General features: G+C 49.2%; 1 protein-coding gene across 2 annotated transcripts in view; it reads right to left on the reverse strand.

Moving 5' to 3' along the window:
- Positions 1-21304, reverse strand: part of SLC24A4 (solute carrier family 24 member 4) — a 172531-nt gene extending 151227 nt beyond the window's left edge. The window contains exons 1-2 of one of the 2 annotated variants that reach the window (XM_010350554.3): positions 20804-21304; positions 18771-18881 (exon numbers count right to left, since the gene is read on the reverse strand). In XM_010350554.3, coding sequence (XP_010348856.1) covers positions 18771-18881; positions 20804-20933 — 241 coding nt within the window. In that variant the 5' untranslated portion in view covers positions 20934-21304. The remainder of the gene's footprint in view (positions 1-18770; positions 18882-20803) is intronic. The other variant, XM_003939847.4, reaches the window with a different exon arrangement.
- Between the last annotated feature and the right edge of the window lie 2707 nt (positions 21305-24011).

The following is a 24011-nucleotide window of genomic DNA, read 5'->3' on the forward strand; positions in this document are numbered from 1 at the left end:
GCCTGGGCAACTGAGTGAGCAGCTTGCCTAAGCAGACTTCAACCCCAGAGGCAGCAGAAGAGGATCAAATGGAGAGCCCAATTGGTCTGGGAGGCGGAGAAAAGCTGGCTGGAAAAATCTGGCTTTAAGGATTAGCTAAACTCAAAGGTAACCATGACTGAGTCATGTGGAGGGTGACGGAGAATCTCTGGTAAGTCTGCAAACTGCTTCTCCCTTTGCCTGCCAGCTACTCCTGAAAGAGGCATCGGGGTACTACACTTTTACAACACAGGTTATATCCAAAAGGCAACTCTTAGGATATGATTACAGAAGAGGAAAAGGAGGTGAATCAACAGATGAGCTGTAGCAAAACCCTATCAGGCAAACAATGGGGAATCAGGCCTCCCATGTGGTTTCAGAGTGGCATCTGTCACTTGTTGCTAATATTGACACTGTCATATACAAAAACAGGAAAGAAGTGGAAGGGGCGGCTGCAGAGTTCCCAGGCACACAGCTGTCTTGGGCAGGTGGCCGCACAGGCAAAGGTGGGAGCTGCGCAGGGGTGTGTGTGATGGTGCAACAGCTTGCCGATATCCCCCTCCAATGCCTACAGCTCTGCAAGGGCCAGAGACCAATTCACCCTTGTGAGGACCCTGGAATGACTCGCCCAAATCCAGACTGGCAAACACCACGGCTTCATGGACCACTCTTTATGACACTTTTACACCCAATTCAAGGGAATGCTTGCAAAAAGATGGGCATGGAGGAGCCTGATCAAAAAGAGAGGGAGAAGCAGCCTTTATCCTCTGCCTGTGTAGTGGCTGGAGATCAATGGCACTAAAAAGTCATGGAGACTCTTTAAATGGGGGACGTGATCAAGAATCAAAATTGTGGCTGGGCACAGTGGCTCACACCTGTAATCCCGTACTTTGAAAGGCCGAGGCGGGCAGATCATGAGGTTGAGTTTGAGACCAGCCTGACCAACACAGTGAAACCCTGTCTCTGCTAAAAATACAAAAATTAGCGGGGCGTGGTAGTACTTGCCTGTAATCACAGCTACTCAGGAGGCTGAGGCAGGACTGTGGCTTGAACCTGGGAGGTGGAGGTTGCAGTGAGCCGAGATCATGCTACTGCACTCCAGTCTGGGCAACAGAGCAAGACTCTATCTCAAAATAATAATAATAATAATCAAAATTGTTATCCTCAGTGTTGTTTAATCATTACCTCCAGGGCGGGCACCGTGGCTCATGCCTGAAATCTCAACACTTTGGGAGGTCAAGATGGGTGGATCACCTGAGGTCAGGAGTTCGAGACCAACCTGGCCAACATGGCAAAACCCCATCTCTACTAAAAATATAAAATTATCTGGGTGTGGTGGCGCATGCCTGTAATCCCAGCTACTCAGGAGGCTGAGGCAGGAGAATCGCTCGAACCTGGGAGGCAGAGGTTGCAGTGAGCCAAGACAGTGCCATTGCACTCCAGCCTGGGCAACAAGAGCAAAAGTCCATCTCAAAAAAAGGGCGACAAAAAGAAGAAACCGGGAGCATGTCAGAAATGGAGACCCCTACACCCCCACCTCAGACTGCCTTCATTTTCATTTTCATTTTAACTAGGTCCCCAGGTGATCATGTGCTCATAAAAGATGGAGAGGTGTGCCTCTGAGCTACAACACACACTGCTTTCCTCCAGGATCTCCTCCGTGATCTCCTGGATGCCTTCTGAGACCCCTCTGACTTCATCATGTGACTCTCAGCGTTGGTGATGAGCTTGGGGCTCAGCAGCTGTGGAAGCGGCAGCAATATCCTCTCAGTGTGTGTGGTCTGCAAATTAGGTACCAACTTCCCCACCTTGCCTTTCCTCCTGCTCCACACATGGGTCACCCAACGCCCACAAGTCATTGAGTCACTTTTCACACAGGGCTATATCAGAATCTTTGCTGGCTAAGGAGAAAACAGGCAAGGTTTAAATGATCGAAGGGATATCAAAGCAATTCTTTCCAAGACTTGCCCCCTCTGAGGCTCAGAGAAGAATCACATGGAAATTAGAGTGAAAAGATGGAATGACATAGCTATTCTGTTCTGCTGCCAGCAGAGAATGGTCTCTAATAAACCCTCCAGCACATGGCCCCGGCTAACTGAAACATCCCAGGGAATGGAATTTCCTCCCATTTTCCCGGGGAGACTGAGGCAAAGGCTTCCTGTAAGCATCACTTTAGGGGAGGCGAGCTGCCCCTGAATGATTCTTCTCCCCAGTCTGACAGTTCCCCAAGGTGCAGCCCCTGCAGCCACGTGAGCCGCTGCAATACCGTCTCAGGTGCTCTCGTTCACACAGCTCTCTTTGCCAACGCTTACCTAATAAGCCAGAACCACTTAGCTGCTCTGATCTTTGTTTATAAGTCATTCTATCTACTCCGTTAATCGCCTTTATCAACACTCCTGTGGGTCTCTGGGGAGTTTCCACCTCTTTCTGGGCACTGGGCTTCTCCAGGCTGAAGGCCTTTCGGGGCAGTGACGCTCATGTCCTGTTCTCAATTACCGCTGGCCAATCAGCACGTCCTGCCTTCCCTGAGCACCCACTCAGAGTGTTGTTCACACCCCCACGGTCAGGCAAGGTCAGCAACCTTCATGAGGACAGCTTATTCAGCAACCAGAGGGCATTTCACAGAAGGTGCCAGTGGCCCCTCCCTGCAAGGTGTTCATCTACTAACAAGGCAAGACACAAGGGCCACCAGGCCACCAAAGGAGGCGGGGCCGCTGCCACTCTGTCTGCTGCCTGTGTGGCATGATGCGCCCTCTTTTGGGATGAGCACTAGCCAGCCCCCCTGCATACTCATCCGAGGAGGCACGGGAGACGGAAGGGAAACTAGGATGACTCTGAGAACTGGCTGTCCGCCTCACAAAGCCCCCAACTCTCCCGTCTCACATGTCATATGCAGTGCCCTACATTTCGTCACCTCTCCATGTCATTTTGTTTGCACGCCTCCAATGTGGCTTCTAACAAATGCATCTGCTTTGGGGCCTCGGCAAAATCCTGCTAGGATTAAGCCCTACTGATCTAAAAAAACCCAATAAATTGGGTGTCCCAACATGTGAGGTCATGAGTGGAGGGAGCACAGAATTAGGGGGATCAGTGCCCCCTCCCGGTTGTGCTTCTAATGGTGAACACCACCCCCTTGCCATCCTTTGGCTCCAGGTGCCCAGAGGTGAAAAGGTAAGCAGTTCCTAGGGTGAGGAGAGGAATCTTTCCTACTCTTAAAACCTCAAGAGACAAAGTAAAGCCCGGCCTCCTGCAGCGGCACACACAGAGCTTGGCATGACCCAGCCTGGGGAGCCACCACACCCAACCCTGTGAGGCCAGCTGCAAACATCTCTCTTGCCCCAGATTTGGTCAAGTTCTCTCTCACCACCCTATTTCTGCAATCACCGAGTCCACTGCCAGAAACGTCCCACCCTCCCCATCTGTCCAGCAAATACCCTCTTGCATCAAAGCACAGCTCACATGCTGCATGCTTTGTGAAGCCTTCCAGCCATGCCGGGCATGGGAACGTGTCACCCCAGGTCACATGCAGTGATTACGGGTTTACCTTGTCCTCTAACATGTGGGCTCAATGAGGACAGGGATTTCTCTCCTTTGTCCCAGCCTCACTAGTGCCCCACCTACAGGTACCCAGTGAGTGCTTGCTGGGTGGATAGTTTGGGACACAGAATACGGAATATAAGCCAGCCACTGTCCTTACACTACATGGCTCTTCTTGGACTAGCATCCTGTAGAGGGGTCTCAATCCAAGGAAGGGAAAAGTGCTGTTCATGCTCCCATCTTGGAAAATGAGGATGCCGTTTATCCGCATCTGCAATCAGGACTGATGACGCCCACCTGCCATCTTGTACCTGCAGCATCTGCTGAGACCTGCAGATCCTGCCTCTCTCAACCTATTCCTTGACATCCTGAGACTATCACTTCTGCCTAAATCTCTTTGCAATAACTTCTCATTATTCTCCCTATCTTCGTTTTCTTTTGCCCTAAAAAGGTGACGAAGCATAATGCTGACTTTCAGATTATCTCAATTTCAGTCATTCCCCGTGTTGCCAGCAGATCTAACTTCATAAAACCCAGAACTGCTCAGAAACCATCCCTGGCTCCCAAACCCTACAACAGAACGTGAAGGCCTTTGGGTATTTAAGGCTCTTGGTTCCAACGTACAATGCAGGATGATTCACCACCCATACCCACCTGCACCAACTGTTTCCTCAGCCGGGGGGATCCTTCACCTTCCCCCACAAAGAGCAGAGGCTCCAGAGCCAGGCTGTCCAAGTTCAGATCCTCACACTGCCAATTCTGAGCTAAGGGATCGTGGGCAAGTTATTGAATCTCTCTGCGCCTTACTCATGTCTTTTGTAAAATGGAGATGATAATGTAACACACCACCACCATCTACCCTCAGGACTGTCACAAGGATCAAGGAGGTGATGTGCGCAAAGCACTTAGAATGCTGCCACCCAAGTGTCTGCTCCACTGTTGGCCTTCAGCGGCCACACTTTCCCGTCTTCAATGTCACCTTTGCTGGGACGCCCTCTTTGATTTTCACATTGGGGGCTTCACTCATCCCTCCTTTACTTACCACCAGGATTGCAGCCCTGAGCACTTCCCCCTCATATTTTAGGTTAATATTGTGGATTCCTATCCTGTCAACCCAAATGGAAGCTCCCTGGAGGCCAGGTCCACATCTAGGACAGTTTCCGTTTCCCCATGGGACCAGCAGACAGAATTGCTCAATCAACATGCATCTAGCAACTCAATCTTTGAGCTCAAACACTTAACTCCTTCTGAGTGTCCTCATCTTCCCCAAGGCACCGACAGGCTAGACAGGCAAGCCAGGGAGAGAGTAGCCACTTTCGTGGGGGCACAGCTCTCTGATGGCTACAAGGAGGGACTCTGTCTATCCAGTCACCATTTGCTGTAAACTGAGTCTACGTCCAAGTTCTGGTCTCATCTCTAAGCCAAGGACAAAGAGGACATAGTCCCTGCTCTCAAGGAGCTCAAAAGCAAGAAGGGAAAGAATGGCAAATATCTACATTTTTATCACTGCAATCTGCCATACGCTCAACACAAGGATGGCTATCTAGCTGAGGTCAGGGAAACTGCCCCCAATAGGCCTCCTAAGTAGGGTGATGTTTTTCATAAATGTGGTTATTTTAATAAACAGATATCTTAGGTTCAGAGCTGAGCAAGCTGCTGTGGGATCTGCTCAGCCATCCCTGAACTTGCCATGTACAATGGAATCCAAAGTCAGACATTTGTAGTTTGAAGTAAGATAAACCAACAGTGGGGTCATATGAGCTGGTATGTCGGGGCTGGTGTGGGGATCCTGAATGGTCTTCCTCTTCCCATTCTAGGCAGACACTGCATCAACTGCATTAGCCAAGCACCATGCTTTCACCAAATCCTGTTCATGATTTTAGGGATCAATTCTGAAAGCCCCAAATAACTGGTGTCCTCTATTTTATAAGGAAAAGATGTCTTAGGCCAGGTGTGGTGGCTCATGCCTGTAATCCCAGCACTTTGAGAGGCCAAGGTAGGCGAATCATGAGGTCAGGAGTTCGAGACCAGCCTGACCAACATAACGAAACCCCATCTCTACTAAAAATACAAAAATTAGCTGGGTGGGTGGCACGTGCCTATAATCCTAGGTACTCAGGAGGCTGAGGCAGGAGAATAGTTTGAACCCAGGAGGTGGAGGTGGCAGTGAGCTGAGATCTCGCCACTGCACTCCAGTCCAAGCGACACAGTGAGACTGTCTCAAAAATAATAATAATAATAATAAAGGGATGTCTCTAAAGGGGTATCTATTACAGTCATGCAAACAACAGTAATCGTATTTGCATAGCACTTGGCACTTCATCCTTAAAAACCTGTAGGGCAAACCACATCATCATTACACCCATTTCACAGATAAGAATTCAGGCTCAGATAGGCAGAATAACTTGTAGGAAATCAGGCTGCATCAGGGCCAGAATGCAGGCTCTCCAAATTCCAGCTCTCACTCACCAGGTCCCACATCACCAACAGAAAGGACAAGATCTAGAACAAACACACTGAGTACCACTGTGCCCCACATAATCTGGGTCATCTCTTGGTGTCAGCCATGTGAAGGGTCAACAGCTTCTTGTCCTCAAGGAATTAATAACAAGCAAATATAAGCTCAGATATTTGTTTTTAACTTTAACTCCAAATGAAGCAAATGCTGAACTTGTAAAATTCAGCCTCCAGCCTTTATCAGAGGGCGGCTCCAAAAATTTATACTGTGAAGTTATACTTCAATTTCGGTCCTCTTTAAGAGGTAATTGCAGCTGCAAAAAAAAAAAAAAAAAAAAAAAACTTGTATAGTGCTCAGTCTCACGCCAGGCACTCCTGTAAGCACTTTACGGAGATTAACACAAGTCAGTGCTCATAACCCTGAGATAATGATGCCATCTGATCTCCAGGAGCACATACGTGTGTGCCAGCACTTGCATGCACACACACTCTTATTGAGTGCCAGGCAGATATATCAGTGAATGAAATCTACTCTGCCCCTTTCCTTGGGTTAAAAGGCAAAGTCACCTGCTCAAGGTCACAGAGATACAGCAAGGGCAATGGCAGAACTGGAAACCAGATGGTTTAGCTCCAGGGTCCATGTTCTTTGAGCTTTAACACTTAACTCCTTCTGGGTGTCCTCATCTTCCCCAAAGCACCGACAGGCTACAGGGGCCAGCCAGGGAGAAAGTTGCCACTTCTGTGGGAGCACAGCTCCCTGATGGGTATGACGAGGGACTCTGTCCACCCAGTCACCTTTCGCTGTAAGCTGAGTTTTTGTCTGACTCTGGTTTCACCTCTAGAGCCAAGGACAAAGAGGACATAGTCCCCGCCCTCAAGGAGCTCAAAGGCAAGAAGGGAAAGAATGGCAAATACCTATGTTTTTATCATTGCAATCTGCCATAGACTAATACTGAGCCAAGCAGAGCCTGTGAATTGGGGAGACTGCCCCAACTGTGGATTATTGAGAACCACTTTGCCAACTTCCTCCTGGGCCAGCACAGGTAGCTGGCATCTCCCAGGCATCACTGCCACCCCATCCCCACACTTTAAAAAAAATCCAAGTAATCTGATCCAGGCATAGCCCTAGTTGAGCACTGACTCCTTGATAAATCCCCAAAGCCTAATTACTTACTATTGTGCCTGGTAATCTTAGGAGGTGTTTGTTTTCTCTTTCCCCTCAGACAGCCAATGAGCAAGACACAGTGGTTGCTAGCAAGTGTTCCTTCAGGTACAGCAGATGCTGCTGCGATTTCTCAAGGAGCGGTTTCAGGTGCACAGTGCTGTCTGCCTAAATATCCTTCCACAGCCTCCACCTACCCTTTGAGGCCAGGCTCAGACATCATCTGCTCCAGGGAGGGCACCCTTGCCCTGAACCACCACACTCTCCTCTGTGGCACCCTCCCTAGGGAGATCCCGCACTGTAGTGTTTGCAGCAGGTGGCTTGGTCTGGTTTTTGAGCCCTGGCCTGTCTTCCCCGTGCTCCCTGACAGTGGGAGGGTTCTTTCCAGCTTCAGAGGCTGGTATAGCACAGGGTGTGTGGACATTTAAGAAGCACACACTGCCCATTTAATTTCTTGGGCAATTACTAGGAGACTCAGGGCTGGAGCCATGCACTGTGCTGAATTAGCAAAGGAAGCTGTAAGACCAGAAACCAGGCAGCCATGCATTCCTACCGCCAATGGGAAGACCCCCTGGGCAGGGAGCTCTTTTGTTCTCAGCCACACAGTGACCTCTGTTCCTTTCCCAAGGGGGACATCCACTGCTTTTTCAGAAGGAGCAGTAAATTATTCCAGCACATTTATTTGTATTCCTTTTTAGTAAAATGCCATGTTCCAAAGGCCTCTTCAATAATGGACAATGTTAAATTAAAAAAAAAAAATCCCTTTTCAAGCATTCAACTTTTCTGTTGCGTCGAACGGCTGGATCTCTTTCACCCAAGGCAACACATGGCAATGCTTTATAATTTCCATTTTTAACTCAGGCAGGAACGTTCCTCAGAGTTCAAGAGGAAGTCGAGTGGGGGCTCTCTAGATTGCGGTAGGCCATGCTGCATCAGCAGCGAAGAATCTGCAAGTCAGGGGCGGCAGATGGCCCAGCAAAGAGGAGAGATAGCTAGCAGATAGCCCTGATCATTTGGATGAGGCCAAAAAAACTTCTGACTGCAAACAAATTGGTATTAGCAACATTCCAAGAGGCATGAAGCACACAGGTGTTTACTGCTACAGTGGACAGGGCATCCTCCATTTCGCAGATGGGCAGTGACAGGCTGGCATCTGCTACAGAAGTTCTGATCTCTAGTTTGTCTTTTTCTACCCCATTTGTTAATAATTATGAATAAGAATATAGGAATCACAATTCAGACCTCCTGAATTAAACATCTTGCTCCACAGAGGATTTGGGGGGTAGCAAAACTATTCTGTATGATACTATAATGGCAGATAAGTGACATTATACATCTATCAAAACCCATGGCATGAGGGCAAGGCATGGTGGCTCACGCCTATAATCCCAGCACTTTGGGAGGCTGAGGCAGGCAGATCACCTGAGGTCAGGAGTTCGAGACCAGCCTGACCAACATGGTGAAACCTTTTTCTTTAGTCTCTACTAAAAAAAACAACAACAACAAAAACAAAAATTAGCCAGGCGTAGTGGCGCGTGCCTGTAATCCCAGCTACTTGGGAGTTTAAGGCAGGAGAATTGCTTGAACCCAGGAGGCAGAGGTTGCAGTGAGCCAAGATCATGCCATTGCACTCCAGCCTGGGCAACAAGAGCGAAACTCCATCTCAAAACAAAAACAAAAACAAAAACAAAAAACCATGGCACTTACCACACAAGGAGGAAGCCCTATTATAAACGGTGGACATAGTTAATAACAATGTATCAGTATTGACTCATCATTGTAATGAGGTATCAATAATTGTAACACATTATAATATATCATAATACATTGTAACATAAGGTATCAAAAATGGGAAACTGTGAGGGTGGAGGGGTAACATAAGAACTCTGTCTTTCCTGCTCAATTTTTCTGTAAACCTACAACTGTTCTAAAAATAAAGCTATTAATTAAAAACAAACACATACCACTGGCTCTGCTTTTTGTTGTCTGAGTGACTGGGACTAGTTTGGGTTTCTTTTACTTCATCAGCAAACTGAGGACAGCACCTGCCTTCAAAGTTGTTACGAGAAGCAAGTAACACCTGAAAAGTGCTTAGAATAGCACCCAACACAGAGCACCTTGGATTTAGCGATGATGACGACGACGACGATGGCGATAGCGATGGCGATGGCAGCTACCACGGGCTCTGTATGGTTCAAATACTTCCATATGGCATGTGGTGTAACAGAGCAGCACTGTGAGACAGGTAGGAAGAGCTGCTATCCTCATTTTACAAAAGAGAAATCCTGATGCTTAGAGAGATTACATAACTTGTCCAGAGCCCATGGCCAGTAAGGGGTGAGCTGGGACTCAGACCCTCACATCTGCCTTTGCCACGTCCAACTACCATCTCCGAGGCAGACGGAGAGGAAGGAGCCCTTTCCAGCTGCTGAAACCTTTGTACTTATTCAGTGCAGCTTCCTTTTGTTAAGAAAGAGAGAGGGAGAGAGACAACCACCACTAGATTCCAGCAGGCAGGATCTGGGAATGACCGATACTAGAACTCAGACCTTCAGCTCCCAAGCCACTGATCCACGATATAACATCCCACTCTATCCCCCGAAACAGGCATGAGTGGGCACAGCGAGGACAGCTGCCATCTTCCTCAGCCTTTGTTTGTAATCAGACTGGGAGCTGTGCTAGTCTGTGGCTGTCCAATATGGTTGGTGACAGTTTCCCCCAAGAAGCTGCCCAGCCCTCTAGGGGTTGCCCTTCTCAGGAAAGGCCCTCTCTAGGCTGGAAATCCTGCCCCTGCTGTCTGGGAAAGGAATGGAACTGTGATCTCCCTGCCCGCAGTAAATTCAATTCTTGCTTTTCTAATTCAAAATTTGCTTTTATGTAAAGACTTTAAAATGTGATGTGTGACTTGTCTTCCAAGCCCACTGAAGCATCATTCCAACAGATGTTTGCTCAGAATGCAGACACGTCTTGCCGCCAGTGCCACTGCACCTCCCAATCCACTTCTCCGGATGTCTTTTTTGCAGCTCTGGGCCCCTCGTCCTTCTCTTGATTTCTTGTGCTTTCTCCACCTCTGCTCCCTGCACAGGGGCGTCTACAGAGGCCCACCCCTGAGGGCATCTGCTTAGTGATCTCATCTCCTCCTAGCCCAGCCATAGTGCCAGCTCCTGTGCCCAGGGTCCCACCCCCACCAGACCTCCTTTACACCAGCCTGGTACAGAATAAAAAGTAAGGTTGGATCAGAACCAAGCTAACCACAGAAGATTCTCCATCTAGTGCCTGCATCTGTCTCCTCTGCTCCTCCCTTGAAATGCTACAAAGCACCTTTCCTTTTGGACCCTCCTTGGCACCCTGCATCAGCCCGCTTCTCCCGGCCTATCTTCTGTGGACACACAGCTCAGGCATCTCAGATGTATTTGGAAGAAGGAAAACTAAGCACAATAAAGCAAATTCTAAAGGAAGATTTAAATCCCTCCCACAACAGGGGGAAATCAAGCCCCTCTCCGTCTCTTCTTTTTTAACATGGGGTATAGGACATGGAAACCCAAACCAACAAGGGTCACACAGTGGAGAATGAACCACTTATTCAGCTGCAGGAGTGAGGCAGGGCATGGTGGCTCATGCCTGTAATCCCAGCACTTTGGGAGGCCAAAGTGGGAAAATCGTTTGAAGCCAGGAGTTCGAGATCAACCTGGCCAAAATGGCAAAATCCCCATCTCTACTAAAAATACAAAAATTAGCCAGGTGTGGTGGTAGGCACCTGTCATCCCAGCTACTCGGGATGCTGAGGCAGGAGAATCACTTGAACCCGGGAGGTGGAGGTTGCAGTGAGCCAAGATCGTGCCACTGCACTCCAGCCTGGTGACAGAGATTCCGTCTCAAAAGAAAAAAAAAAGTTATACACAGGCCAGGAACAGTGACTCATGCCTGTGATCCCAGAACGTTAGGAAGCTAAGGCAGGAGGATTACTTCAGCCCAGGGCAACGCAGGGAGACCCTGTCTCTCAAAAAATTTAAAAATTAGCTGGGCATCGCGGGGAGCACTTGAGATCCTGGGTAACAGCGTGAGATCCTATCTAAAAAAAGTTATACATTTCCTTCAATGCCACCTGGGATAAAAAAAGAAGAAGAAAAGTTATACATCTTAATAGATTTTCAACTGAGAGGGGGATTGGCACCACTAATGCCTGATTTATTCAAGGGTCAACTAGACCTCCACTTCAGAAGATTGTTGGAACAAAATGAATCTAAATACCTATCAGCACTTAAAACAGTGTCTGGCCCAGAATACATGCTCAGACACTAGCTTCTCTCTTTGTTATCACTTTTTCACCTGCTTATTTCAAAGATGATACAATGCCTGGGTATGGTAAGTACTGAAAAACTATTTGTCAGTTAAATTTTCGGAGGGCAAGTTAACAAGTAAACACCTTGCCACACACCTATTCTTTTCTCTTCTGGAAACAAATTTGTTTGATTTTTTTCATAGCTGGGACTACAGGCACCCACCACCATGCCCAGCTTATTTATTTATTTATTTATTTATTTATTTATTTAGAGACAGAGTTTAGCTCTTGTTACCCAGGCTGGAGTGTAATGGTGCAATCTCAGCTCACCATAACCTCTACCTCCTGGATTCAAGCAATTCTCCTGCCTCAGCCTTCTGAGTAGCTGGGACTACAGGCGTGTGCCACCATGCCAGCTAATTTTTGTATTTTTAGAAGAAACAGCGTTTCACCACGTTGGCCAGAATGGTCTTGATCTCTTGGCCTTCTGATCTGCCCACTTTGGCCTCCCAAAGTGCTGGGATTACAGGCATGAGCCACTGTGCCCAGCCAATGTCCAGCTAATTTTTTTGTATTTTTAATAGAAATGGGGTTTCAACATGTTGGCCAGCCTGTTCTCAAACTCCTGACCTCATGTGATCCACTTGCCTCAGCCGCTCAAAGTGTTGGGATTATAGACAGGTGTGAGCCACCACATCTGGCCTGTTTAACACACATTATATATGTCACATGTATTACACACTGTATCCTTACAACAGAGTAAGCTAGAGGAAAATTTTTATTAAGAAAATCACAAGGAACAGAAATTGTATTCAGTAAGTGGAAGCAGATCATCTAATGGTCTTCATCCTCATCATCTTCATGTTGACAGAAGAAAGAGGAGGGGTTGGTCTTGCTGTCTCAGGGGTGGCAGAGACAGAAAAAAAATCCACATGTAAGTGACCCAGGTTTGTTCAAGAGTTAATAGCAACAGTAATTATCACCCTCATTTTACAGATGGAAAAAGTGAGGCACATACTATGGTTTTAAATGCAAACAAGGCTTTCCCCCTTTATAGTCTAGTTAGGGAAAGCAGATAATACAATAATGGATAGAATTAGTGCCTGTGGGCCATGTGTGGTGGCTCACACCTGTAATCCTGGCATTTTGGGAGGCCAAGGCAGATGGATTGCTGGAGCTTAGGAGTTTGAAACCAGCCTGGGTAACATGGCAAAACCCCATCTCTACTGAAAATTCAAAAATTAGCCAGGCATGGTGGTGTGTGCCTATAATCCCACCTATTTGGGAGGCTGAGGTGGGCGGATGGCTTGAGCCTGGGAGGTCGAGGCTGCAGCAAACTGAGATCATGCCACTGCACTCCAGCCTGAGTGACACAGTGAGACCCTGTCTCATTTTTAAAAAATTAATTCATTAATTAAGAATTAGCACCCGCAAGGAACTAAAGCAAGAAGCCAAGACAGCCAGCAACTCAGAGGGCTACTTTGGACTGGGTGGCCAGGGAAAGCCTGTGAAAGCAGCAATGACAAGCAGCAGCCCATCCTGGAAGATCTGGACAGAAAGAGTATGATTCCCAGATACTCCAAAAGTCAGCCACAGAATGCATCTGTCACTGCTTCTGATTTTGCTTGTTGGGGCTGGGCTCAGGCATCAGTGCTTTTCAAGTCCCCCTGGAGTCTCTCACTTACAGGCCAAGATTGAGACACACCAGGTCCATTCTCAGCTGTCTTCAAATATTCCAGGTGATGCATGGAAACTCACTGGTTCCTTATATAGACCGAATGTTTGAGTCCCCCACACATTCAAAGTTTGAAGCTTTAACTCCCAATATGATGATATTTGGAGGTCAGGCTTTGGGGAGGTAATTAGGGTTAGAAGAGGTCATGAGGGTATGGCCCCCATGATGGGATTAGCACTCTTGTAAGAGGACAAAGAGAGACTGTGTGCTGTCTCTCTGTGCAACTCTGAGCACAGCAAGAAGGTGGCCATCTGCAAGCCAAGTAGAGAGCCCTCACCAGACCGCTTGACCTTGGACTTGCCAGCCTCCACAACCATGAGAAAGAAATGCCTGGTTTTTGAGCAATCCTATGATATTTTGCTAAAGCAGCCTGAGCTGAGAGTCCTCAAGGGACTTAGAGTCACTGCCACTTGTTCCTACTTCATACATGCATCATGGAGAGACCTACTTCCCTTTCTCAGTGCTTGCTCTGCACAGGCCATGAAAATAAACATTTAAGGTCTAGAGGCCCATGTTTTGCCTTCAGATCTCTAGGGAAAAATTAATTATAAATTTTCCATAGACAACATTGAGCAAAAATAAAGCAGATTTTGTTAAAGCTTTCCTACATAAAAAAATATATAGTTTTTAGGAAAATGGTTCCATTAAACAAGTGTTAACTTTCATATTTTTGTTTGAATTGCTTTTGTTCAGCATCCTCCCAAGTGTCCAGCAGTGCTCTAGCTCAGAGAGCCACCTGGGCATCTCTTCAGGATGCCACTTCTGATTCAGGGGGCCCGAGACTCTGCATTCCTGACAAGCTCCCAGGTGATGCCCCTGTGCTGAGCAGTAGGTCTCCAGCCCAGTGAGAAGCACCTCTGGCTTCATCCTGAAATTGCCTGGGGTACCCTTAAAAAGTATTGATTCCTGGGCCCTCCCCCAAACCAATGAAATCAGACACTCTGGGAGTGGGGCCTGGGCATTTTAGAACATTCCTATAAAGCTCTTGAGGTGATCTAAAAATGCAGCCAGCATTAAGAACTGCTCTTCTGGCCACAGAAGAGGTAGCCCTCAAGGGTAGATACACAGCAATGAAGTGAGTTATGGTAGATAGTGATATATGTCATAAAAACATATAAACAACATAGGGAGCAGGACATGGTGGCTCAAGCCTGTAGTCCCAGCACTTTGGGAGGTGGAGGCAGAAGGATTACTTGAGCAGAGGAGTATGAGACCACCTGGGCCACATGGCAAAACCCTGCCTCTGCAAAAAATAAAAAACAAATAGCCTGTGGTCCCAGCTTCTAGGGAGGCTAGGGCAGGAGAAGCACTTGAGCCAGGGTGGTAGAGGCTGCCGTGAGCCATGTTCACACCACTGCATTCCAGCCTGGGTGACAGAGTGACAAAAATAAAACAAAAACAAACAAAAAACACAGAGTAATAAAGGGGGAAGGAAAGGGAGGGGTGATGACCAGGTGCTTATGCTGAAACACCAATAATGAGATCAAAACACTACCACCAAGATCTATGGATACAACCCAGGCAGAGCCCATTTTCCATGTAGAGTCTTCAGGAAAGACTACAGCAGGGTCCCATTCATGTTTTTGGAAAACAAAGTTATTCCTCTCACAGGTAAAGATGAGCATGAGAAGGCACAGGTGATAAAGACACACACTGGAGGTTCTTATGGAGATGTGAGCTAATGTTTGCGGGACACGCAATCTAAGGGGTGCCTCAGCACGGGACGGAACCTTTAAAACTCCGTCTTCCAATGTTGCTGAAAGCTCTGCTGGATGAGGAGTCCTCCAATTCATGGAGGCAAGCTTAAAGCTGAACTTGAAGAGGATGCAAAATGCCCTGCAATTCTTTTTTTTTTTTTTTTTTTTTTTTTTGAGACGGAGTTTCGCTCTTGTTACCCAGGCTGGAGTGCAATGGCGCGATCTCGGCTCACCGCAACCTCCGCCTCCTGGGTTCAGGCAATTCTCCTGCCTCAGCCTCCTGAGTAGCTGGGATTACAGGCACGCGCCACCATGCCCAGCTAATTTTTTGTATTTTTAGTAGAGACGGGGTTTCAGCATGTTGACCAGGATGGTCTCGATCTCTCGACCTCGTGATCCACCCGCCTCGGCCTCTCAAAGTGCTGGGATTACAGGCTTGAGCCACCGCACCCAGCCCCTGCAATTCTTTATGAGGAAACCCCACCACCAACTGTACAGAAGGGAGGCAGCCATCAGATGGTACTGCCTGTCACACCCCTGAAACTCTCACTTGAAGCTCTAATCCAGCCTTCATTATCTCAGCAAGCTGCAGGATGGGAACCCAGGGGGAAGAAGTGTAAGAATTGAGTATTTGCTCCCCAGGTACCCAACCTCACGGACTCCCAGGTGGAGTTCTGGTGGTAGGTGTGGCAGCTTCAGTCCCCTCCCTCCAGAGGTGGGGCCTGTGACCAAGGTCTAAGCCAGTCCTGGAACCAGCATTCTCTTGGCCAGATCAATCTGCAAGGGTGGTCATGCAGCCCAAGCCAACAGAACTTCCCGGCTTCTGCAGAAGCTTCTCAGCCTCAGCATATTTGAGTCTGGGGAGACATAAGGTTGGGTCAGGGGTAACCGCCTTCCCATGCTAGAAGATAAGTGAGCCCAGAGAGGGGGAAACAGAGCCATGGATACCTTGTAACCTTTGGTCTCACACCGCCAGTTACTGAGCCACTAAATTTCTATTTCTGCTAAACCCAGTTCTGTCATGGCAGCTCTGAATGGCCTGTCTCATCCAGTCCCCCAGGCTACACAGAAATCACTGGGTGACTTCTGAAAGACACTGGGCCAGCTCATCCTCCTCTGGGCACCTGCAGTGCCTCCGGCAGGGTTGCTCATGAGGAGCCTCTGGAGTCCCCCAATGTCACCTAGCTTCCCCTGCGTTGAGATCTTGTTCTCTCTATTCTAAGTTACTCAATTACAGGAGTTTGCACCTTATACTCGCCACTACATGTCCACAACAGAGCTGGCCATACACCAGCAGGTGCTTGCTATACAGACTTGTGAAATGAAAAGGGGGCAGAGGTTCCCGTAGGACAAAGAGGAGGATGCTGGAAGGGAAGGCTGGCCACAGCCCCCACCTGGCCTGAGAGGAGAGCTGGGGGCTGTACAGGGCTAGGGAGAAGCCTGGCATCTGGAGCTAGGTGGCTCCAGCATGTTCCAGCTCCCCAGGAGATCTTAAGAAGCCACTACACTTGAGCTTTGTGTATCTTGTCTTGGCAAAAACAAGATCAGGATTAAAATGTGTGATACAGGCTGGGCATGGTGGCTCATGCCTGTAATCCCAGCACTTTGGGAGGCTGAGGCTGGCAGATTATGAGATCAGGAGTTTGAGACCAGCCTGGCTAACACAGTGAAACTCCATCTCTACTGAAAATACAAAAATTAGCTGGGCATGGTGGCGCGTGCCTGTACTCCCAGCTACTCAGGAGGCTGAGGCCAGAGAATTGCTTGAACCCAGGAGGTGGAGATTGCAGTGAGCTGATATTGTGCCACTGCATTCCAGCTTGAGTGACAGAGTAAGGCTTTGTCTCAAAAAAAAAAAAAAAAAAAAAAAGTGTGATACCTCAAAATACACTTTCATTCCATCATTTGACCAATATTTACTATTTACAGAGTCCTTTCTATGATCCAGGCTGTATTCTGGAAACAGTCAATATAAAGCATAATGCAAAAGTTAACTATTTTTAAAGATACTATCAAGTTCCCTCCACTTCCCTCTCCACAAAAGGGACAAGGTAAGGCCTTCCTGTCAAATAGAACAGATGCTTTATTCATTAATTGAATGATTTTTAATCAGACAGCTAAAGACAGACACAGGGCCCACAATGGGGCATAGGAGGACTCTATCATAAGAAAGGGGTCCCTGTCTAAGCCAACATACTCAGGCTATGTACGACAGAAGTCACCAGAGGAGGGCGTGGCCAGCCCAAGATGAGGGCACCAGCAAGCCTGAAACCAGCGAAATATTCCCAAATCCTGATTCTTAATCCAGAGTAGCAAAGTTCTCCCATGGTGATGGTGCCAATTCCAGCATTTCTGGTGCCCGGAATGGGTGGGAACAGCCCCCAGCATTAACCATCCTTGGCCTCATGCACGTTTACTGTGGTGCCAATGACCCTTGCCATTTGTCAGTCAGCCCACATGTCCACCAGTCTGGCCGATGAGAGGAGACACCCTGGGGAAGGGAATGACAGGTTGAGCACCCCCACCTGCCAGATCACCTGGACAGGTGGAATCATCCAGGGTCCAAGGGAATCCCAGCCCTTCTCTGCAAGCCTGCACTTGTCCACCACCATGTCCCTCCCGGTGGACTTCTCGGAAGGCATCTGAGGGCAAGGAAGCTGATGGTGTAAAAAACAGTATGAAAACTTTGACAGGAGGCCTCCCCCTCCTAAGCACAGGGAACCAATCGAAGTTACACAGGGCTAGGTTCTCAAGCCAACCTCACCTCTTACGAGTTGTGTGACTTTCAGCAACTTGTGCCTTCTCCCTAAATCTTTCCTGACCTGTAAAATGGGGATGAGACTTGTCTCATAGAGCTTGACCATCAAACACATGGGGACTGCCATCCAACCCTGCTCCTTTGCCCTGGAGCTCTATCCCCTTTTAGACCCAGTCCCAAACAAAACCTTCCCAGTTCCTCCCAACAACCCTGCAACGAGCAACTATTCTGCCCATTTACAGGTGAGAAAACAGAAATCCAAAATGAAGATGTGATCTGCCCAGCAACCCAGTGGCAAAGCCATCTATATTAATACCTCACAGTTCCCTAAGAGCTTACGAATGTATCATCCCCCAGATCCTCCTCACAAAGATCTTAAGGGCTGGAGCCAGAGCTCCAGCATAGAAGTGCCCAGCCTGTGGTCTGGGCAGAGGCTGTGAGTTCTGCTCTCTACCCATAACGCGCTCTTCTCCTGAGAATCTTCTTCACTCATTTAAGCAAAGCCTGCTTGTGGCAGGAGAACAGACAAGATGTCACCTCTGGGTCTCTACTGCCTCAGACCCCCAAGAAAAGTCTGAAGAACATCAAAACGGGGCAAGCAGAATCAGTCTCCAGGGCTGACTGACACCCTGCAGACTCCCATTGGAGAGAAATGGCCACAGCACCCCAGCAAGTCCTACCCCTGCAGCTGCCCACGCATGCTCAGACCCTGGTGGGCCATCTCAAAGTGCTATTGCAACAGCAGCTGGGTCTGCTGCTGTGAGAGCTCCGGTAATGACTACAATGAGCAAAAGGGAAAGAAAACAGAGGCATCTCAAGCAACAAACAAAATCCAGAGAGCAGGGAAAATACTTAGCTTTCAAGAACACTGTGAGAGCAAAAAGTAACATTTTAAACTCTTGAATGTGACCTTTTCCGTTGCTGGATAAAGAAAGCACTGAGTTGCTTAGCAGCATCATTGACGAATGTCTTTCTGTTACCTTTCAACACCTCATGGCCACCCTTTCCCACTCAGGTCCATAAGCCACCTCGCTCAGCTCTGGCCATAACTGCCCACATAAGCACCATCTCCAGGTCAGGCCAAATGTCTTAGTAGACAGGGTAGAGAAGAATCGATTTCTTACCAGGATCTGTGCAGTTCTTAGCTGTCTGTGTCCCATTCACTGGGGCCATCAACTTTCTATTTCTCCACGTGTCTGGCAGGAAACGTTTGCTAGAAGCAGCTGTTTTGTGCCCTAGATTGGAAAACAAGTCACAGATGCCATTAGTCAGTGTGATGGTGGCATCTCCAAAATGACTTTACGTTTGGGTATCTAGCTATGTCAGCAACAACCCTGCTTGCCTATTCAGAGCCATCTTTCGGGACTGATAGGATGATTGGAAGTAAAATATCACCTGTTTACATACAATGGTCCGTTTCCTGGATCTAGGTCATTGTTTCTAGTCCCAGATGCGTCAGCACCTTGGCCAAGGCTGAGGTGGTCTCAGCACCTCACAGGTGCAACAAATGGTTTAGATAGGTGACCCTGTAAGCGTTCTTCCAGTAAATGACACTCTCAGAGGGCCCCTACCCTGGAGGAACTACAAATGAATAGTAAGTCAGAAGCAGGTGGGCAGGACGGATGCACGCTGGCCCAGTGCGCCTCACACTTGAATGTGCACGTGGATCACCTGGGGATCTTGTTAGAATTCAGATTCTGATTCAGCAGGTCTGGGGTGGGACCTGGGATTCTGCACTAACAAGCTCCCAGGTGGTGCTGATTCTGCTAGTCCAGGGGCCATACTGAACAAGAGAGAATTTTCGGATGCCCACAACCAAACACACTTAAACGCCTAAAGGTAATTCCTGATCCAGCAAATAAAAATGATTTTCACTTTAAGACCTTCAAAGTATTCATTTACCTCTCCCGATGTGCACTGCTTCAGCTGGGTAATAATACCTCTTCTGTAATGCTGACATCTAAGAGCCTCTAGGTATGTTGTTATTTCTGGTGTGTAATTGAGGGGGAAAAATAACCCAACACTGACTTGCCCAATTGCAAAGCACCAGGTACTAAGATATTTGAAGTAACCTTCCTGGGTTTCATTGGAAAGAGCCACCATTTAACCCTGCATCTTCAAATCACAAAGTTTAGATTTCGAAAGGCAGTGATTTTGAAAACGTAAGTTCCACTTGATTTTTACCTATCAGTCTAACCTTAACCCTAAATTGTCCCTGGATGTTGATGGCCTTTCTAACCGCTCAAAAAGCTACCACCCGCTTTACCTCCATGTCTTGGTCGTTAAATCATCAGCATTTGTTTTATTTTATTTTTTTACATTAAAAAAATGAAACTAAAAGGTTCACAGCATCAACTCAAAACGAAGCGATTAGGGAAGTGAATGTCTCCTGAATTACGGAAGTGAATGTTTCCTGAACTTTACACATAGGGTCATATTCCCCTAAATAGATTTCTTTGATTAGTTCCTTCTCTCTTCCCATTCCACCCGAAATTTGTATAGCCTAAACTACTCCCAAATCCCTCTTGTTGGAGGAGGGGGCATGGGTCGAGGCTCCACACACCAGCCTTCTCCCTCCATGGGGTTTAAAAGAAGTTGAGAGAAGCGATGGTGAAACATGGCAGCAAGCCCCCGCGGCAGACTGCCCCAACGCTTTCAGGGTTTGGGAAGAACACCTCAGGGCACCCCTTTGAACCGGGGCAGGGGCGACACGCAGTGACAGTTCCCAGCCTCTGAAACTGGGTTTTCCAGAGACCCATAGCACAATCCTTGCGGCTCTGCAGAACAGGAAAGCGGGCCGCTCAGTTTTGCCCACCCCAGACCAAGAGAATCCATGCCTGCAGCCTGCAGGTGCGCTGCCCATTCCGGGCGCACTCCCGGGACAGAAGCGGTTCTTGCTTTCGTCTTAGTAACACACACCGGCAGCCGCGTCCTCAGCCCCCAGGGGCCGCGCGCAGCTCAGGGGAACCGGTGCCACCGCCCAGAGCGTCCATCGGCCCTCCTGGGCGCGCTCTACCTGCCTGGCGGGGAGGAGACTCGATGAACCCTTGGGACCACGCTGACGAGGAAGGAGGGGGAAACATCCTGGAACTGCCCCGAGACTCCCCAGCCAAAGCCCCCAACTCCCCGGGAAGAGGGGGCCCGTACCAGCACCCACCCAAGCTGCCGAAGAGGCCGGACGCACAGCACACCAGGGCCAGCACCGCGCACACGAAGCCAACTTGCTGCGGCAGCGTCTCTCGCCTCCTGCGAACTTTGAGCGGCCGAAGGGTCCCGCGGAACGCCATCCCGGAGCGCCTGGGTGCCGTCCCTGGGAGAGGATGGGGAGCTTCAGCTGCCGGAGTGTTATCAGTGGCCGAGCAGCGCTGGGGCTGAAGCAGGCGGTGCGCGGCTCAGAGGCGAGGAGCTCGAGGCCAAAGCCTCATGGCCCGCGGGAGAGGTCGGCGGGGGATCCCCTTGGGAAGGTGGGGACGCGCGGGGCGGCCGGAGCTCAGAGTCCCGCGCGCGGAGTGCGCGCTCCGCGCACCATGGCTCCGTGGCGAGGAGGCGACGCGGGCACGGTGGCGCTGGCGGCCCGGGCTCGCAGGGCTGGCGCAGTCCCGGCGCTGGAGCCGCTACCTGCCAGCTCCGCCTCGGCCTGCTCGCCCGGCCACAGCCCTGGCAGCAGCGCCGTGGGAGCACTCAGTGCGCCCCCGCGCCCCGCGCCGCCGCGCCCACTCTCAGCATCCTCCTCCTCCAAGTTTGGCGGCGGCCACCCCGGCTGCCAACCGGCGATGCTCCCCTGCTTCCTGGCGAGCCGAGCCCGGGCAGCCGAGTGCGCGCAGCGGGAAGGTGGGCAGGACGCGCGGGACCTGAGACCCTCGCGGCGAGCAGGCTCGACGTCGGCCCTTCCAGGGACGAGCTCTCCCCGGGAACTTTCTCTCCGGCCCCTCGGCCGCGGGCGCCTGCGTCTGCGAAGCCGTGGCGCCTCCAGCCCGCTGCTCTCGCCTCCCTACTCCTCCCCTCCCGCCCGCCTCTCACCCCCCCCCCGCCCTTCCCAGCACGTGTACTCCACCCGTAGGGCGCTTTCCCCCGTGCACCCTTCCCTTCCCCCGTGAGGTCCAACTACTGACCAATATAATCCCCTTCCTTCTCCCTTTTTCTCTCCCTCCTTCCATACGGAACTGCAATGAGCCCTTCCTTTACCCTCTGAGGCTGCTGCAGAGAGGAACAGGTTATGGCACCGCTGGGGACTCTTAGAACGAGGGTTTCTGCAGAGCTGTCACTCCGGTCCGGGCTCCCCGAACCCCGAGGCGACCCGAAGCGCTCTCCCACCCCCACCCCGCCTCCACCCGGGGCAGGAGGTGTAGGAGATTAATTGCTCGTGCAGGGCTAACAAACGGGCTCGCACCAAGCCAACAGGCACCCGGACCCCCTGGGACCGGTTCCTTCAGGGTTCTCAGGGCTGTTGGGGACCTGCGGGGCCGAGACACCGACCTGCAAAAAAGCTGGAGACGGGGCAGAGGGAAACCAGAGAGATATGCGGGCCCCACCACCGACCATTGAGCTTTTGACGTTCCTAAGCCTTACAGCTTTCCAGGGCTTTCTGGGTTGGTTTTGTTTTTCTCCTCTCTGGTCGGCTCTCTGGTGTAAACCGCTTTACAGAAGCGGGCAGGAGGGAAATTTTCGGAACGGGAGCTGAGGGGTGATACGGGTGCAGGCAGGTGGAGGGGACCCCAGCCCAGGAGGTCTGTGACTACCCCTTCCCGGCCGATTCATCGCCACCTGTTTAGTGCCTGCTAGGGGTTAAGTCCACTTAAAATCCTTTTTGGAACAAGGCCAACTCTTTAATTAAATAAATACCCACCGTGTGCAGGCCCTGTGCCAAGTGCTAACCAGAGAACAAAACAATAACAAATGTATGAGACCCAGTCTCTGCTTTCAAGGAACCCTAAATCAAAAGGGAGCAAGGCCCTTAGATAAACGCCCAATTTAGGAGGGTTCTAAAAGTCACTGTTGTGTAGAATGTGCAGTGTTCCCTCGCAGCCCCCTTCAGTACTGGGTGGTCCTCAGCAGCATGGGAAGTGCCTAAGAGCTTATGAGACACACAGACTCTAAGATCCCACCCCAGACCTACTGAGTGAGCATGTACATTTTTAACGAGATCCCTTGGAAATCTGTGTGTACCTTCACGTGTTAAGAGGTGCTCCCTTTTCAATGCCTCTAGCTGGTCAGCACCGACACACACAGTTCCCTCTGGGCAGAGTAAGCAGGGATCATTTTGCTTGTGTTAGTCTGGCATAGTGACACAGGTTAGAGGTGCCAGAGGGCCGAGAAGGGAGAAGGCTCACTGATTATTTTCAGCAGCTCCTTTTCAATACCAACAGAGATACTGAAGGCATGAACACAAAACTAATTGCAGTGGAAACCCCTAGAGGAAATGAAATGGAAAAGGCCAGGATTCTGTATTTGTCTGTAGGGATGCCTTAACACTGAGTCTTGCTCTCCTTACTGGTGACCTCAACCAAGTATGCCTGCCAGTGACAGAAAAGACACTTTTCATACGTTTGCAGAATTCTCTTCTCATTGAGTAGACTGTACAGGGAGGCATTCAGCAGTAGCAAGCAGAAGACTATAAAACATTGTTAAATATGACACTTGGAGAGCTAGCCAAGGGCCCTTGGCAGCAAATTTAAGCCAAAGGGAGAAGTTAAAGTGATAATATGCTGTTGTCCTGTCCAGAAAACAGTGTCAGGGTCGCATTGGTTTAAATGCACAAAAAGCAATGCCAATGAACAAAAATGCCATCTTGTTACTAGCATTTAATAATTTTCTTTTCTTTTTTTTCTTTTCTTTTCTTTCTTTTTTTTTTTTTTTTTTTTTTTTTTTTTTTTTTTTTTTTTTTTTTTTTGATATGGAGTCTCGCCCTGTCACCCAGGCTGAAGTGCAATGTGCAATGGCATAGTCTCAGCTCACTGCAACCTCTGTCTCCTGAGTTGAAGTGATTCTCCTGCCTCAGTCTCCCGCATAGCTGGGATTACAGGTGCATACCACCACACCCAGCTAATTTTTTGTATCTTTAGTAAAGATGGGGTTTCACAATGTTGGCCAGGCTGGTCTTGAACTCCTGACCTTGTGATCCAGGCACCTTGGCCTCCCAAAGTGCTGGGATTACAGGTGTGAGCCACCATGCCCAACCAGGATTTAATATTTTCTTAAAACTTTTGTCCATGGAGCTCTTACACAGGGCTGGTGAAACTACATGTTTTTTAGTCCAAAACAGGCCAAAGGAGTCATTAGGTGTCTGTCTTTAGCCATTTCATCAGCTCTTTAATAGAACATTTTCTTTTCTTTGACATGTTTCACCTGCTTTCAGTTAATAGTTA

This window comes from Saimiri boliviensis, chromosome 2 (assembly GCF_048565385.1).
Source record: "Saimiri boliviensis isolate mSaiBol1 chromosome 2, mSaiBol1.pri, whole genome shotgun sequence".
In the NCBI taxonomy this organism is placed as follows: Eukaryota; Metazoa; Chordata; class Mammalia; order Primates; family Cebidae; genus Saimiri; species Saimiri boliviensis.